Genomic DNA, 18,523 nt, shown 5'->3' with positions numbered 1-18,523 from the left:
TTATCGCTCTTGGACATAACCGGCATGTGTTCATTATAGGCCTGCAACGTGATGTTGTGAGACCACACAACGGTGTGTGTGTGTGTGTGTGTGTGTGTGTGTGTGTGTGTGTGTGTGTGTGTAGAAAGCATATTTTCCTCTTGATGGCATCAGATGAACACACACATACACACACACACATGCTGTCAATCAGTTCCTCTATTTACCCAGCAGAATGTCTCCCCGTCCTTCACCTGTCTGTACGCCTCCGAAACCAGACGTAAACATTCACATCTGTTCCTCTTCCGTCCACGTCCGTTGGAGAGGTTGACAAGGAGACGGGTCTGTCCCCCACCAGCCTCCCCCCCCCCCGCCAGCCCCCCTCCCCGCCAGCCCCCCCTCAGGCACGTGATCTGGGTCGTCCTCTGTATGACTGACGGGACGGACGGACACATTGCATAATTCATGACGCATGACGGATTTCCCCAGCGGCGCCGTCTCTGCCCCCGCCGGGCCCGGCCTCCGCCTCGGGCCAGCCGGCTCTGACGGACGCAGTTGCTCAGGCCCACACACACACCGCACACACACGCACACACATGCACACACACGCACGCACATACACGCATCACAGAGTTAACTGACCGTGCCCTTGCTCCCTGTGATTTCTCCGTATAAATAAATGATGATACAGGAATTGTCTGGTTGAACCGTCTGTGAATCTTAGATAAAGAGACGGGAGCTGTTCAACATCATCGTCAGGGAGGAGGACTCTGTTTGTGTTCTCAGAGGTGGAGGACTCGGTTTGGGTTCTAAGAGGAAGAGGACTCTGTTTGGGTTCTAAGAGGAAGATAACTCTGTTCTGGTTCTCAGGGGAAGATGACTGTTTGGGTTCTAAACGGAAGAGGAATCTGGGCTGTAAGAGGAAGATGACTCCGTTTGGGTTCTAAGAAGAAGAGGACTGTTCAGGGTTCTAAGTGGAAGAGGACTCTGTTCGGGCTCTAAGAGGTGGAGGACTCTGTTTGGGCTCTAAGAGGACGAGGACTTTGTTTGGGTTCTAAGAGGAAGAGGACTCTGTTTGGGTTCTAAGAGGAAGATAACTCTGTTTTGGTTCTAAGGGGAAGATGGCTCTGTTTGGGTTCTAAAAGGAAGAGGAATCTGGGCTGTAAGAGGAAGATGACTCTGTTCAGAGGCAGAGGACTCTATTTGGATTCTAAGAGGAAGAGGACTCTGTTTGGGTTCTAAGAGGAAGATGAGTTTGTTCTAAGAGGAGGATTGGTGCTGTTTCTCTGTGGGGGAGCTGTCTGACTATGGTCTCAATACACACACACACACATATACACGCACACACACACACACACACACACACACACACACACACACACACACACACACACATACAAATAAGCAACCGACATGTCTGTCTACGTGCGAGTGAGCTAAGTTAATTTGCCATGGGACTAATTGGCTCTCTGTTGTAACACACACAGCACAGCAGCTTGTGACAGTGGTTCCCACCCCTCTTCCAAGGCCTCCCTCTCCACCACTCACATCAAAGCCCCAAGACTAACAACTCAATGACAGAAGTCGGTTAACTCCCATCAGCAGATCACAGCTTTTCATTGCCAACTACGTCAAGGCTTTGATAGACAGAGACAAAGAACATAGACACACACACACACACACACACACACACACACACATATACACACATATACACACAGCTATCAATCAGAAGCAGAAGGGGACAAGAGTTCTTGTAAAATCAGCCTCCTGGACCGTCCGTTTTGTTATTGTCTCATTAAGAGCTTCATTAAAGTTGTGTTTGAACCCCAGCAGCCCTGTAAGAGTCGAGCCATCCAATCATACACACACATAATCAGTCTACCTGCAACTGCTGCCGGGGGAGAAATGAGTCGAGGAGGGGGACCTGGTGACGGGTTGACTTAGGGTCAGAACCAGAGTGTTGTCAAGGCTTGTGCGTTCATGTGTTTGTGTGTCTCTGTGTGTATGTTTATGAGAAAGTGAGAGAGAGAGAGGGGAGAGTGGGTCTGTATTTTGAAGAATAGCCTTCATCAGTTTTGGGGTTGCACTCATGCTCTCCAATCATTGCTTCACTCCTGCCTCCAGCCCTGATCAGAAACCATTAGTGTCTGGGTCTGTCTCCGCATAGCTCAGAATGAATGAACAGAAATGTTGTTTGTCTTTGTTGAGGGAGTTTGGTCTCTCTCTCTCTCTCTCTCCCTCTAAAGCCAACATGATGGGGTTACCTTGCATGTATTCTGGCAAAGTCTTGCATAGCCAGACCTATCTCCACACTTCTACATAACCAGACCTATCTACACAGACCTACAGTATATTTACCCTTGGTTTACGCTGTGCCAGCGCTGGAGAAAGGTCTGGCTGGACTCATTACCATTCAGAGATGAATGGTAATGAGTCCAGAGAAAAAATATATTTCTTTAAATCAACCACAATCATTAATATAATAATAATACTAATAATAATTAGTATTATTATTACTATTATTAGTATTATTGTTCTGATTACTGTTATTATTGTTATCATTATTATTCTAAGTAGTAGTAGTTCTATTAGTATTAGTATTTTACTGAGGTGACAACCTAATTTACAGTGATGTCGAGTAACAATACTAAAAGATACTATGCAATGCAGTAACCAATTGTCTTCGGGTGGTTGTTGTTTCACGTAGTCTGGATTGGCTGACCAGTAATTGGGCAGTAATAAACAAATGACAAGGCTTATCCTTAAAACCTACACCTGTTCTGGCAGACTAGGAGTGGCATGATCTTCTGTATTTGAAGTTAATTATGATGAAAGTGAATTATGGTAGGATCTAGAACACTGCATGGATGGGATGTTGCTGACTGGTTTCATAACTAATGCTCAACCCCCAAACACCTCCCCCCACCCCCCCACCCCTCTTTCCTATTGCTCTCTCAGGTGTTCGATGCGTTCATCTACATCTTCTTTGCGTTGGAGATGGTGGTCAAGATGGTGGCGCTGGGGATCTTCGGGCGGCGCTGCTACCTAGGAGACACCTGGAACCGGCTGGACTTCTTCATCGTCATGTTGGGGTAGGAGGAGTCGGGACAGTCATTGTCACACATCACTTGGTGGTTTCGATTTTGACCAGAACCACTGTCCAGAAAGCAGGTTTAGTGCAAATCCTGAGTTCGCTAAGCCTCAAATAAGGGAAAGCCTGGATTTTCTGTTCCAGGAAGACAGTTAAGTCAAACTCGAGAAAGCAGGGCAAGTCAAACCCGTTCCAGGGAGAGAGTTCACTGACAGCATGGGTCAGTTGCCATGGTAACTCACTCTGGGAACCAAACCTGCTTGCTAGCAGGTTTACTCTAAAAACCCAGACTGTCTCCCCGTCTCTCCCTACCAGATGAGGAAGTGCATTACTTTGTGAAGTTTTAAATGCATGCATGTTTCACCGGGAGAGGATTTTAAGACTGCGATGGGATGTCCTATCATTCCCCAAGGATTATCTAATAACGTTACCGTTTTTCCGTAAACTCCAGTATGTATCTACGGGGTGGCTGTAGCTCAGTTGGTAGAGTGGGTTATTCAATGATTGAAGGGTCAGCGGTGTCCAAAGTGTCCTTGAGCAAGACACCTAACCCCAAATTGCTCCCAATGAGCAGGTTAGCTCCTTGCATGGCAACTGCCATCATTGGTGTGTGAATGTGTGTGTGAATGGGTGAATGAGAGGCCATTGTAAAGTGCTTTGAGGGCCGCTAAGGTGGAAAAGCGCTATATAAGTGCAGTTAATTTACCATTTATATCTAAATAAAATTCACCGGCCTGAAATCACTATTATTAGACTACACAATTCACATTGTGGCCGTGCTCTTACATCAGAGCAACGTATGTGGGCTGACTATGAAGGAGGAATTCCACAGAATAGCAGGTGACTATGTTGAAAGCATTCAGTTGAAGTTAATGATGATATTTTACATAATATTCTGGTCATGCTGCAACCTCATTGTGCCTATTGTAAATGAGTGAACAGGAAGTCGTTCCACAGCATTAATGTGCAGGTCATCGGTGCAGGTAGCCTACATTGACTAGGCTACTGTAGCCTACACGCACCTCCACACAAAATTGCACGCACACATTACATTTTGTAGCCCAGGCCTACACATCTCACTCCATTTGTATATTGTATTGGTATTTTGTACTACTCATTTGCACCGTCTCGTCTTGTCCCTGCACCCTTGTCTCCATCAATGTTATGCAGTATATTGACCAAAGCTACATTCTAGTATGTTGTAAACTATTTGGCAATAAACCAATTCAGATTCTGAAACTAGCCCTCATTCTCTGCACTTTTAAGATTGTGTGTGATGCTGCACACATCATAACAAATGTAGGCTAACATTAGGTTTTTATATGCCAAGTGCGCTTTAAACAATATTAATCAATGAGATTCCACCATGTTTCACCTGTAGGCTAGCCTACTATTAAAACAGTGTGGTTACATGTTCACTGAATAAACTAGAACTTGACTCTTACGGATTTTGTGCCTGAAATCACCATATGGACACGATAGAACTTTGACTTCCACCGGGGTGACGTAGGCCAATCTTTTGTTATCTTTGGTTGCCATGGTGAATCATTGTATCGTAGCTCTACTGATGATGGCTTTTTATAGTTCTCGTGCACGAGCTTAGCTCAAGCTGTACATAGTAAAGGTTGATTGTGCCAGCGCGAATCAGCTGGGAACCGCGTTTCTGGAACCGAAAACTCAGGGTTGCCGATGTCAGGATTCAATTCATTCAATTCAAACCTCAGGGTTAGACCCAGACTTTATTGAACCCGCTTTCTGGAACAGGCTCCTGGTCTGGTGTTGTGGTGTCGCAGTCCGAGCAGGAAGGAAGGAAGGAAGGGAGGGAGAGAAGACAGGGAGGAAAAACAATGTAGAACGGAAGGAAGAAGAATGGGGGAAGAATTGTCGAACACACTGTAGTCTCCTAGAACGTAGAACACACTGTAGTCTCTTAGAATGTAGAACACACTGTAGTCTTCTAGAACATAGAAGACACTGTAGTCTCTTGGAACGTAGGACACACTGTAGTCTCCTAGAATATAGAACACACTGTAGTCTCTGTTGTGTTTTACTTAACTACAACAGTATCCATAAGACGCAGGAACACAGACATGATTATACCATTTTACTAGTGTCGTTGACTTCAAAGGCAGCACTACATACATATCAATGCACATGTCCAACTTATGCCTGGCGCGTAATACTATCAACATAAAACAGTGCCGTGTATCACTCATACACATATATAACAGTCTCTTAGAATGTAGAACACACTGTAGTCCAAGAGCGTAGGTTTGCATATGGACGGTCGGGACATGTCCCTACCAACATTTTGGAAGGCCCAAATTGTCCCTACCAACTTTTAAGCAGCCTTGTTCCCATTATCTTTGGAGTGCAGTTATATTAGATAATTAAGATGGCCTTCCCATAGTTTGGAAGAGAATTGACCGTACCATTTTGAGTGAGTTAGTTTGCATTATGTTCAGAGTTACATATTAGACCGTTAGCCTACCCCTTTCCTCCACCGTGAATGTGCCATCCCAGTATTTTTTTCAATATTTTTTTAAACTCATGTTTGATTGGCTCATTTGGCTGAGATAGATTGTTGCATTTTTTAAATTTCCGCTGGATCTGAAGACCAACAACCTTACAGACAGACGCTGACAGCAAGCCATACAGTTGTGATTCGGACAGCCGTTTACCTACATCCACCAAAGAGGATGAGGGATATCAGGAGCTTTTTCTCAGCCACATAAAAACCAGCTAGGTTTATGCTAGCTACAGTTACCTAAACTAACATCACTTGTCTTTGTATTGTGGCAAATTATCAACTGGTGATATAACCTGGCTAGCTAGCGAACTGTTAAGATGGCTTCTACCATCCTGTAATATTAGGATAGCAGCGTCCTCACAACTAACGACCGTTAGTGACAGCAATGAATACTAGCCGATGGGCTATTAGCTATAGCTTTGTCAAACCAACTGTGCTAGACGAATTTTCAGCATATTAAATTCCCATTAACTTATGATAAAAAACGTCAGTAATATTAAAGTTGTAAGTTTTGATATAAAAATAAATACATTGTTTTAGCCTGACAGGGGTTCTTGTTACAATTATAGGGCAAACTGAATACTCATACGGTAACGTTATCTAGAGGTTAGCCAGCCCGTGAGAGCTGTTAACGTTACTTTTATGAGGGCTCAGGTCTGTTTTTCTTTATACAAGCTTGTCCCTGTGTAACCTGTTTTCTTACAGTTATTGGCTAACGTATACTTGCTAACTGGAATCTCATAATTTTCCTCTCACTATATTGGCCGGAGGGTGTTTTAAATAAAGTACTGTATTTTGAAGTACATGGGATTTATTTTTTCCAACTATGGCATCGAATTGGTTTTCCAGGATTGTGGAATTTCTCAACTGGTATTGCCTACTAAATGTGGTATTTTGTGACTCCACTAATGGACAGATATATCAATTTATGAGTTGAATGTCAGTCTAAAAATCCAATGAAAATCTTTTTTTTTTATCAAATCATTTTTATGTATGAAACACAGCAGAGAGAGAGTGTGGAGGGACACAGCAGCAGCCGCGAGAGGGAGAGAGTGGAGGGACGCAGCAGCAACCAAGAGAGAGAGAGAGTGGGGAGGGACACAGCAGCAGCAGCAACCAAGAGAGAGAGATACAGAGTGGAGGGACGAAGCAGCAGCAAAAGTCGAGAGAGTGTGGAGGGACGCAGCAGCAGGCACGATGTGATACACTAAGAACATTGTATTAGTATTATTCAATTTCATAAATATATACATTTTTAAGAGGTTTAACCTCTCGTCCCCAGCAAAAATTCTGTATGCAGGCTACACTGTTATATGGTCCCTACCAATGTTGAAACCAAACCTACGCCCTTGCTGTAGTCTCTTAGAATGTAGAACACACTGTAGTCTCCTAGAATGTAGAGCACACTGTAGTCTCTTAGAATATAGAACACACTGTAGTCTTCTAGAACGTATAACATACTATAGTCTACAAGAATGTAGAACATACTGTTGTCTTCTAGAACGTAGAACACACTGTAGTCTCCTAGAACTTTGAACGTACTATAGTCTCCAAGAACGTAAAACATACTGTACTCAGAGTTAATCCTACAAGCTTTTTATACCTGCAAGAACATATGCGGCTGGAATTTATAACACACACACGCGCCCGCCCACACACACACGCACACACACACACAGATTTACAAGCTGGTCTATGTTTTTGTTACTGTCTGTCTGTGTTTATTTGTTGGCTTGTTTATTGGTTTGTTTGGTGGCTGGTTGGATTGCACTCTCCTCTTCAGATGATTTGCTTAACAACGTAACACAATCCGGTCTGGTGCCAACATCAGTGGAGACATATGGGAGGGTCACCCGCACAGTAACAAACACACACACACACGCACACACACGCTCCACTGGCCTGGCCGACATGAAGAGAGGACTTATTGGATGTGATTCAAGCGCTGGTAACTCTGGGGAGTTTAAAGCTCTTTAGAATGCTTTCTACTGCTCAGGGCTACAGTGGATTATTTGTGGTTTGAAGGCAGTTATATAACTGCTAGAAATTGTGTTGTGGTTGGTGTGTGTGTGTTTATGTGTGTGTGTGTGTGTGTGTGTGTGTGTGTGTGTGCGCGCGCGTGCGTGCGTGCGTGTGTGTGTGTTCGGGCAATGTCTCCAGCTGTGTGTGTGTCAGTGAAAACACCTCAGGCCTTATTTTCCAGTGCCCTCATTAGATCATCATCTAGGCTGATAGCAGAGTTCTAGTTCCCAATAGTTTCAACATGGCCTGTCGTATCACCGTGGATATATCTGCAACACCGGAACGGGCTCTCCGTTTTCATACAGCGCCGCGAGCTGTGAGCCGCCAGCTGCCCCCACAGGGAGGTGAAGTAGTAGTACACCCATCTCACTGCTGGTCTCAAATAGAGAGAATGCATCTTGAAAGACTCACATACAAAGGGCAATGTCTCCAGCTATTCACATCAGTCAAATAGAACCGTTGGGTTTGTGACGAATAATCCGTATAGAAACTCGAGTTCACGGCATTATTCCTAGACCTGCCTCTAACTGACCCCAGACCAGATCCAGCTAGGTACCACCCACCCAAGGCCTCTGTACTGAATCTGTGAATAATCACAATAGCCGAAGCCCAGATTCAGAGTCAGAATAGAGATTCAGACTCAGAGGACCCAAAATCCAGATGAAGATTCAGACTCAGAGGACCTGAAGCCCAGGCCCACAGTTCAGGAGAAGGAAAGCATCATTGCTGAGCGACACAAAGACAGGCGTTAGAGAGGATTAATTCACTGTGCTTGTCCGAGGTGTTAGAACAAGACTGGCGGTGGATTTCCAGCATACAAGTGAGTTATACTGTATAATCAGACTAGTGGAGGTTCTGACTGGCCCACCATGGGATCAGAGGCCAACCTGCCTTAGGGTTCAGTAATGGACTATGTAAGGATTCTGGACCCCGAGGCCAATTTGGGCATAAGGGTTTCTTGAACATTGAGCCTAAATGTTTGGAAAGAGTCCTGAATCAATAATCACAGTTTTTCTTTCTAAAGATTCCCACTGTACATATTTATCTACTATAACTGACTGCTCATAGGACAGTTATTAGGAGTATTAATTGGCACCCATTCAATATATTTCATGGTCTCTGGTAGAGCCTGCCGTATGATTGGTTGCAGATGGTTCAGATCTATCGGTTCGAGCTAGAACCTTTGTTTGATTAAATGTTTTTTTCTCCAAAGAAGCAAGAAGAAGGTTCTCCAAAGAGGAAAGAAGAAGAGCCATTGATGGTTCTAGGAATCCCTTCCTTTTACCAAGTAAAGCATACTGTAAGGCAGCTTCATTCCTGAATATCCTGCAATCATTTAATCAAAACAAAGGATCTAGCTTGAACCGTTTCACCAATAAAATAGTTCTACCAGACACCAGTGTTTGTGTGTGTGTGTGTGTGTGTGTGTGTGTGTGTGTGTGTGTGTGTGTGTGTGTGTGTGTGTGTGTGTGTGTGTGCATGCTAATGTGTGTTTGCCTGTGTTTGTATCTGTATGTGTTGCTATCTGTTCGCTTTTACTCAACCATGTTCCCATGTTGCTTTGATAACCCTCGTAAGAGTTCTAGCTGGAGTAAAGTCTCATTAGAAGCCAGTGTGAGATGTTTGACCTACAGTACTGTAGCCCTGATACCACAGATCTATCAGCCTCTTCACAAGTGCCCCTCTGCTCAGGGGACATTTAAATGGGCCACCTGCTGCGTTTCCTGCTCCCCACGAGGTTGGGAAACAGAATGAAATGGCTGTGGACTTACTGACTGACTGGTTTTAAACAGAAAGAGACGGATGTGGACTTACTGACTGACTCTCTGGTTTTAAACAGAAAGAGACGGATGTGGACTTACTGACTGACACATGCACGCACACACACGCACACACACACGCACACACACACACACACACACACACATGCCTCTGTTTCCTCCCAATCCAACAACTGTGGATTACCACTTTCCAGGGAAGGATTTACACAGAGTAAAGATACTGGATATAATACCACACACACACACACACACACACGCACACACACACACACACACACACACACACACACACACACACACACACACACACACATACTTAAACCCTGGACAGATGAAAGGGTGCCAAATGAAGGGAGGGGAGCCCCAAAAAAGGAGTGTCAAAAAAAAGAAAAAAGAAGGGAACAATTATAGAGAGAGAGAGGCCCGCTGCGGTGAGCTAATTAGTATGACAAACACAGACGCTGATTGATGTGCACCGGAAGCAGCTGCTCTCACACTCCGCCTCCGTCTCCAGCCCTCCGCCCCCCCCCCACCTCCCTCCCCAGCAGCGTGTTCATCTGCTCTGTGATGAGGTACAGTACGCCTGGATGTACTGCAAAGACCTGCATGATACATCAACGTGCTGTATAGAGAGAGAGAGAGAGAAGTAGTTAGAGAGGGAGGTAGAGAGAGAGAGAGAGAGAGAGAAGTAGTTAGAGAGGGAGGTAGAGAGAGAGAGAAGTAGTTAGAGAGGGAGGTAGAGAGAGAGAGAAGTAGTTAGAGAGGGAGGTAGAGAGAGAGAGAGAGAGAGAGAAGTAGTTAGAGAGGGAGGTAGAGAGAGAGAGAGAGAGAGAGAGAGAGAGAGAAGTAGTTAGAGAGGGAGGTAGAGAGAGAGAGAAGTAGTTAGAGAGGGAGGTAGAGAGAGAGAGAGAGAGAGAGAAGTAGTTAGAGAGGGAGGTAGAGAGAGAGAGAGAGAAGTAGTTAGAGAGGGAGGTAGAGAGAGAGAGAGAGAAGTAGTTAGAGAGGGAGGTATGGAGGGAGAAGGAGGGAGGTAGAGAGAGAGAAGTAGTTAGAGAGGGAGGTATGGAGGGAGAAGGAGGGAGGTACAGAGAGAGAGAGAGTCGTGCGCCATAGGAGAGTTAGAGAGAGAGTGTATGCGTGCATGTGTGTGTTTGCGTATGTGTGTGTGAGAGAGAGAGAGAATGAGTTGTGTTTGTGTGTGCTTCCATTTACATTTTGGCACACACACACATGCACTTCAAAGCAGATAGTGGGCTGTGCGGAGAGGCTGATTTGGCCTCTGATTGGTCACTGACCGCAAATTTCCACTTTTCAAAGTTAGTTGAGCTGCTGGTAGCATCTCTGGCCATAAAGTGTGATTAAGGCTACTTGGACTTTCTTCCATGTTAACAAGAGTTGGCTAGCTAGATTTCTTCTTTTCTGGGCAGAATGAGTTTTTCATTTACTGATTCACTCTGTGTGTGTGTGTGGGTGTGTGTGTGTGTGTATTTGCATGCGCATGCATCAGTGGCGGCTGGTGACTCAAAAAACTGAGGAGGACAGGAGGAAGAGAGGCGAACCACCCATGGGCGCCGGGGGGCACTTTCCCTCAGTCAGTTATTATTTGAAATATCAGCTTTAAAGTGGATTTACAGTCAATTTTAGCATATGAAAAACTGAATAACACTTTCTTTAACTACATGCAGCATTTATCATTATTCATGATAAAATATTACAAAACAACAATAAAACATTGTAAGCAATAGTTGTAATGGATTGTACTCTTCTCTAAAGAGAGAAAATAATTGATATTGGTGAGGTGCTGGAGAGGTTAGGTGATATATGAAAAATGTTTTTGATTAGGGGACACTGAGGTATGCTGGCTCTATTAATACATCAATGGCTGGCTCTCAAATAGTTTGTTGGCAAATAGATTTGACAACTGGACAATGGAATACGTTGCACAGCAAATGCAGTATCCAACAGTTCGCTCATGGCTAGCTAGCAATGGTACAGCTATGGGATTAGCTCATTTGGGTTGCTGTCAAAGCTGCCACTCTTATGTTGCTATAGCCTACAATTATCAGAACAATATGAACATTCAGTTGAAAGTTTTACATCCACCCATCCATCACTGGATGAGGAATAAGCACAGCAAAGCGATCAATTCTCACGCAAGCAGGAGCCAGGCTGTGGATTTCTCCGATCCGGTGTTGCGACCCATCTCTAGAAATGTTTTGGACGAGTTGCCGACAGTTTGCGCCTCCAGCCAATCTGCGCGCCTGCCTATGCCGTAGCCTGACGTGTACCTCGTAGCTAACATTACCGGCTATAGCCAGCCAGTGGAACTGTCGCGTTCAGACGGCTCTAGCTCGAAAAGTATTTATATCAGCTTATTTAGATGGCTAGAATCAAGACAAATGGATGTATAATATGTCCCATAATACTTTCGGATGTATTATATTATGGAGCTATGAACACACAAAAAGTCTCCCAATGGCACAGGGAAGAGAAACACAGAGATCAACGCTAGCTTCCCTTACATAGATATCTATGGGTCCTCCAGCTGCATGTTATAGATGTCACTGTTGGAGCTTTAGAATTTCAATAATGGGTTTTTATCCATAGGGAAAACCTGCTTTATGAACAAAACTGAGTTAATATTAATTATGAATAAATAAATGCATATATGTATATTTTAATCCCTCTCTTCTCTCCAAAAACTGAGGAGGACTGTCCTACCCTGCCTCAATGGATGAGCCTCCACTGGTATGCATGTGTGTTAAGGACCGTTAAGCATTCACCCAGACATGAAATGGACATAATAGGGATAGGGGTAATAGGGAATGTCAACTCTCCAGCCTGTTCTCTTTGGACACTGTTATTGGAACTGAAGGCAGTAAAGACCATCTCTCCTTCTTGCCTCTCTCTCTCTCTCTCTCTCTCTCTTTTTTATATCTCTCTCCCTCCCCACCATTCTGTTCCCTCTCTCTCTCTCTCCATCCACCTCTCCATCCTTCCCTCCTTCTATATCTTTGCGTCTCCATCCCTCCCTCTCTATCTCTCTTCATCTCTATCGCTCCCTCCCTCTCCATCTCTCTGCATCTCCATCTCTCCCTCTCCATCCCCCCTCCCTCTGTATCTCTCTGTCTCCCGCCTGTCATGCTGAACTGTGCTGTTCTGGACTGAGGACCACTGCAGTCCAACATTGAGGTCACAGGAAGTGCAGAGAGTTTTAGACTTACCATTACACACACACACACACACACACAATACAAAAACACACATACACACACACACACACACACACACGATACAAAAATAGAATACAATAACTAATAGATAACATTCCATAACAATACATATCATTCGATAACAATACATTGCATTCCATAACAATAGATAACATTCCAAACATAACACTAGGTACATAACATTCCATAACAACAGATAACATTCCAAACATACTACTAGATAACATTCCATAGTAAAAGATAACACTCCAAACATTCCGGGTGCTCTGTCTGGATATGGCTTGGCCCTATCCCATTTTAAGTCTTAGAGGGCTCAGAGAAGAACAAAGAGTGTCTCTGCTGAAACTAAGCCTTTTGTACCATGATAGTGTTTGGGGAGGTTCCCAAATACTTCACAAATGATTTTAATTTCTACAGATGTAAGCTCAGCACGTATGGTCAGGTCACTTTCCTCTACTCAGCTGCAGTACTGTGGAACAGTCTGCTCACGAAGATAAAAAGGGCCACTGGGCTATCCATCTTTAAGACGTCTTTAAGTGGTTATCCACGTGGGCTATGAATAGGTCTGGTCTTCCTTGTAGTGTGTTATTGTTAAATATATAAGCGGAGTGTAAATATTATGATAGGGTCTCACTCAGGATGAATATTATTTGCACAATGTCTGTTTATTGCACCCATAAGGTACCTGTTGCCTGTCGCCAGACTTTAGTGTGTTTTTCAGAATGATTTTAATGATGTATTGTTGCCCAATTGGGAAAGCACTTATATGTATTTTAACATTCTTTCAAATCAAGTCAATCAATCAATCAATCAATCAATCAATCAATTATCTTTGCTTGTGTTTGTGCCTGCTTACGCATGTGAGTGTTTGTGAGTGCGAGTGTCCAGCATATTGTTGTGTGTTTGTGCCCTGGAGTAGAGAGAGGTGTGAGAGGTGTACTGTGCTGTACAGGAGCTTTTTTCTGTTTTTGTCATTTTTTCTCTGCAGTACTTGGAGATTTGTTTACAAATGTAAGTGCATCACAAATAAAATCTATAATAATAATAATGATAATAGTATTACTACTACTACTACAGTACTGTACAGTCGCTGGAGCTGGTCTAGTGGGTAGTAATGGGTAGTACATCCCTGCTGCCCTGACTACATTATAGGATTCAATTCCCTCTATGGGTATAAAATCACACACACACACACACACACACACACACGCACACACACACACACACTCACACACACACACACACACACACACACACACACACACACACACACAGAGTGTTTCTCTACTTAAACAACTCACGGTGAGGGAGAGAATCAGTGATATGAACAATAAACTTCTGGCGGTGAGTTGTAGACCTTATTACTGTATATACCCTGTGTATTGGCCTTTTCTAAGTCATTATTCATTTAATACAAGTTAATACAAATCGTCTTAATTTCCTTGGCTCCTAGCTTAAATTGGCTCCAACACCCTGTGAGTTTTCCAACATTATTGTCCTTGTGGTTTATATCCCACCACTGGTTGCCGATATTACATTACGTTTACATTTACATTACAGTCATTAAGTAGACACTTTTATCCAAAGCGACTAACAATACTTGTTCTCTTAGGAAAAGCCAATGTACTACTACTTGCCAGAACTCACAAGTGCATCTCCTTTCTAAAACAAGTGACTAAGAGCATAATCTAGTGCTGAAGGCAAAGTGCAAGAAAAGCAATCTAAATACAATAGGTGCTTAAGAGGGTGGATCATTGTAGTACTTGAGTACTATGAGTTTTGAGCCTGCGACGAAAGATGGGCAGTGACTCTGCTGTCCTGACATCAGTGGGCAGTTCGTTCCACCACTGTGGGGCCAGGACAGAGAAGAGCCACATAATATGTACAGACATAATATTTAAAGTTGTGCATGACCTACAGTGTCACCCGACACCTACACTAAGGTGCAGGAGCTGACAGATCTAAGATTCCAAACGAACCACAACATCCTGCAGGCATGTCTCTTTCCCCATCACCCGACGCCCTCACAATAATTAACAGGGATTTCAACCACGGCACCCTCTCCTCCGCCCTGCCTTCGTTCAAGCAGTTTGTCACTTGCCCCACGAGGGAAGACAGAACTATTGATCTTTTCTATGCCAATGTTACGGATAGCTACTCGTCTACTGCCCTGCCCCTGTTGGGATGCTCTGACCACCGTCTGGTGTCACTATCATCGAAATACACTCCACTGGTCCACAAACAGCAGCCGTCCTCTAAATCAGTGTGCGTGTGATCAGATGAGGCATGCGAGGAACGAAGAGCCTGCTTTGAATGCACCGCCTGTTTTCTATGATGCGGAAAACAACGTGGACATTATTGCTGACTGTGTCTCTGAATATATTAACTCCTGTGTTGACATGGGGTGCGTTAAGTAGCTGAGCGCTCAGTCAGCGATCAGTGATCAGAATTCACTTAACGGGTTGCTCAATTACACTCTAACTGAGCTGCTCAGGGAACAATTGAGCAGTTTTGAACTATGATCTGTTTGAGCCAAACATCATGTCATAATCATCACTGAACAAAAAAATTAAATAAAGATGGATGCCGAAAGGATGCTGGAACGGCAGTCGGATGGCAAACTAAATGCATCCGTTTTTGTAACCGAAGAAGAACTTTGACGTATAAGTGAAGGTAAATTAATAACATTACATTTAAATTCCATTTTGATAGCTAACGTTGTGACGGCAAGGATGTTTCTCAGAGGGTCAAAAAAATTTAACGTATTGGACCTATGTTAGCTACTGTATAGTGGCAGAAAGACAACAGGTGGTGATTAAAGTTCTCGTCTCCTAGCAACTCAGCGCTGTTAGAGCAGACTGTTAAGTGGGGAAAAAAAACGCTCAGCACTCAGAGTGAGCATTCGCTCACTGAACACTCAGCTACTTAACGCACCTATGATTATTCCTTCTAAAACTACTAAATGTTTCCCCAATAATTAACCCGGGGTTACTAGAGAGATCAAGGTAGCTATTAATAAAAAGAAACTTGCTTTTAATAATGGTGACAAGGATCTGATTAAATTAGCACAGAAAGAACTGAAACGTGTTATTAGATAAGGGCAGATTAATTATAAAGACGTGTGATAGCAGAGGTCTGCGGAAGGGCATGAAATTAATAACAGGCTATGGCCATACTATTGCTAGGCTCCAGGAGGGAGCCCTCAGTCCAGACGAGAGTAATCACTTTTTGCCAGGTTTGACGCACAGCATTTCTCTGCTGAGCTAGAATCAGTTCCACTCTCTCCATATAGGGGTCTACTGGCAATCCCAGCCCCCCAATAACTATCACCTCTGAGGAGATCTGGTCCCAGCTGAAGATGCTTAGGCACCTGGCCCAGAGGTTGACTCTCCTCACACCCTCAAAGTGTGTGTTGAACAGCTCTGCAACGTGCTCCAGTTTATCTTCTCCCTTTCTGTCTCACAGGCTAGAATTCCTGTGAGATGGAAAACCTCATGCATAGTGCCTGTTCCCCAAAAAACTAATGCTCGGGAACTCAAAGACCTCAGGCCCATCGGCTTAACCTCTCAGCTCATTAAATTATTTGAAAGAGTTGTGCTTGGGCATCTCAGCAGTAAGGTCTCTGTCCATTTAGATCCACTCCAGTTCGCCTACAGGAAGGGCGTTGGTGTGGACTATGCTCTACTTTATATGCTACATGAAGTCTACAGCCACTTAGCGTCAGCTGATGTCTCAGCTAGGACTTCATTCTTAGATTTTTCTAATGCTTTCAACACGATCGTGCCTAGCCAATAAGCTCATCGATTTCAGTCTGCGGCATGGGTCTTGGGCTACCTCACATCTAGACCCCAATATGTGAGGCTTGGGGGTAAGATATCCAACACTATTATTTCTAACATTGGTGCTCCTCAAGGCACTGTTTTGTCCCCTTTTTTATTGTCTTTGTTTACCTCAGACTGCAGGTTGAGTCTGACATCTGGTTGCCACCTCCATAAGTTTTCAGATTTTCAGTTTTTTCGATACTACACCTGTAGGATACATCCGCAATAACAACTACCTAGCTTACCAACAGGAGATTTGTAAACTGGTGTGATTTAAACCATCTTATCCTTAAAACACCAGTAAGACCAAATAAGTTGTTGATTTCAGAAAGAAAAAGGTTGCATGGACTCCGGTTCTGATTAAAGGGGAGGTGGTTGAGGTGGTCTCTTCACACAAATAGCTCGGAGTTCATAGATAATAAGCTGAACTGGAAAGAGAACACCAGTGCCATCTATAAAAAGGCCCAGTCCAGGTAGTTTTTTCTTAGAAAGCCCCGTTCTTTTGATGTTAATAGGCCACTCCTTCGTGTGTTCTATCAAAGCATTTTGGCAAGTGCCTTATTTTATGCTATTGTCTGTTGGGGGCGCTGCCTGAGCTCCAGTGACAGGAACAAGATCAACAAACTGATCAAGAAGGCAGGATCAGTGATTGGTCTAATACCTGAATCGCTGGAAATCACAGTTATGGGTTGAAGGAGAAGAAAGCTTAGCTGTGTAATGAATAATGTTGATCATCCAATGCACTCTGTCTTTAGTGAGCTTAAGGGCTCCTTTAGCAACAGACTTGTGATACCGAGGTGCTCTACTGATAGATTTGTGAAGTCCCTTGTACCTGCTGCTGTGAAGTTTTTTAATGAAGATCTTTGTCATGTCTGACTGTGCTCTACATCTACTGCCTACATTGCCTTGAGACGGGCTCTATTGTCATGTATTCTGTTGTATTGTGTTGCGTCAGGCCTTTGTGCTGTTATGTGTTGTCTGTTGTGTTGTGTGTTTTTTGTACAATGGTGGCACTCAATTTTCCCCTTGGGGATTATTAAAAGTAGCTAACTAACTAACTAACTAACGAAAATAGCTTTGGTTGCAGGGTGAAAGCAGATTTGACATGCACGCTGGCATGAAGCTGACAGATCTAAGATTCCAAACGAACCACATCCTGCAGGCATCTCTCTTTCTCCCCCTCTTTCCCTTGCCTTTTGAGAACTCTCCCCCCCTCTCTCCCTCTCTGTCTCTCCCTTCCTCTCTTTCTCTCTCATGCACTTTCTCTTTTTCTCTCTCTCTCGCTCTCTCTGTCTCTCTCTGTCCCCCGTCTCTCTCATGCACTCTCTTTTTCTCTGTATCTCTCTCTTTCTCCCTCCCTCTCTCTCTCTCTCTCTCTCTCTCTCTCTTTCTCTCTATCTCTCTCCCTCCCTGTGTCTCTCATGCACTCTCTCCTTTTCTCTCTATCTCCTGTCCCCCTCTCCTCTTTGACGTGTGTGTTTTCATTAGTGTAGACAATTGTGAGAGGAAAGTTTTTGTTCAGCTTATATATGTATCCCCCGTTTGACTCTCTAACAGAGTTTACCAGTTGTGGGTGTGGGTCTCCTATGTTGGTTCTGATGAAGCTGTCAAGTTGAGGCAGGACTTTTCACACACACTCATAACACTCTCCCTCTGTGTGTGTGATTCTCTCTCTCTCTCTCTCTCTCTCTCTCTCTCTCTCTCTGTCTATCTCTCTCTCTCTCTCTCTCTGTCTCTCTCTCTCTCCAGGATGGTGGAGTATTCGTTGGACCTGCAGAACATCAACCTGTCAGCCATCAGGACAGTGAGGGTCCTCAGACCACTCAAAGCCATCAACAGAGTGCCCAGTAAGTCTCAACCTCTATGTGTGTGTATGTGTGTGTGTGTGTGAGTGTGTGTGTGTGCGTTTGTGTGTGTTTGTGTGTGTGTGCGTGCGTGTGTGTGTGTTTGTGTGTGTGTGTGTGTGTGTCTGTGTGTGTGTTACACAATGTGTTTCTGTATACTGTACAACATCAACACTGGATGTGTGTGTGTATGTTACATAATGTGTTTTTTGCATATAT

The 18,523-nt window shown here is 44.0% G+C and overlaps 1 protein-coding gene across 1 annotated transcript in view; it reads left to right on the top strand.

The window, feature by feature from the left end:
- LOC311309679 (voltage-dependent T-type calcium channel subunit alpha-1I-like) overlaps window positions 1–18,523 on the top strand; it is a gene marked incomplete at both ends in the record, with an annotated part of 221,941 nt that overhangs the window by 61,470 nt on the left and 141,948 nt on the right. Inside the window, 2 exons of the mRNA XM_084439007.1 lie at window positions 2,941–3,074; window positions 18,210–18,307. Coding sequence (XP_084295133.1) covers window positions 2,941–3,074; window positions 18,210–18,307 — 232 coding nt within the window. The remainder of the gene's footprint in view (window positions 1–2,940; window positions 3,075–18,209; window positions 18,308–18,523) is intronic.

This window comes from Borostomias antarcticus, assembly GCF_949987555.1.
Source record: "Borostomias antarcticus genome assembly, chromosome: 5".
NCBI classification, from domain to species: domain Eukaryota; kingdom Metazoa; phylum Chordata; class Actinopteri; order Stomiiformes; family Stomiidae; genus Borostomias; species Borostomias antarcticus.
This window is presented reverse-complemented; position numbering and strand designations above follow the sequence as displayed.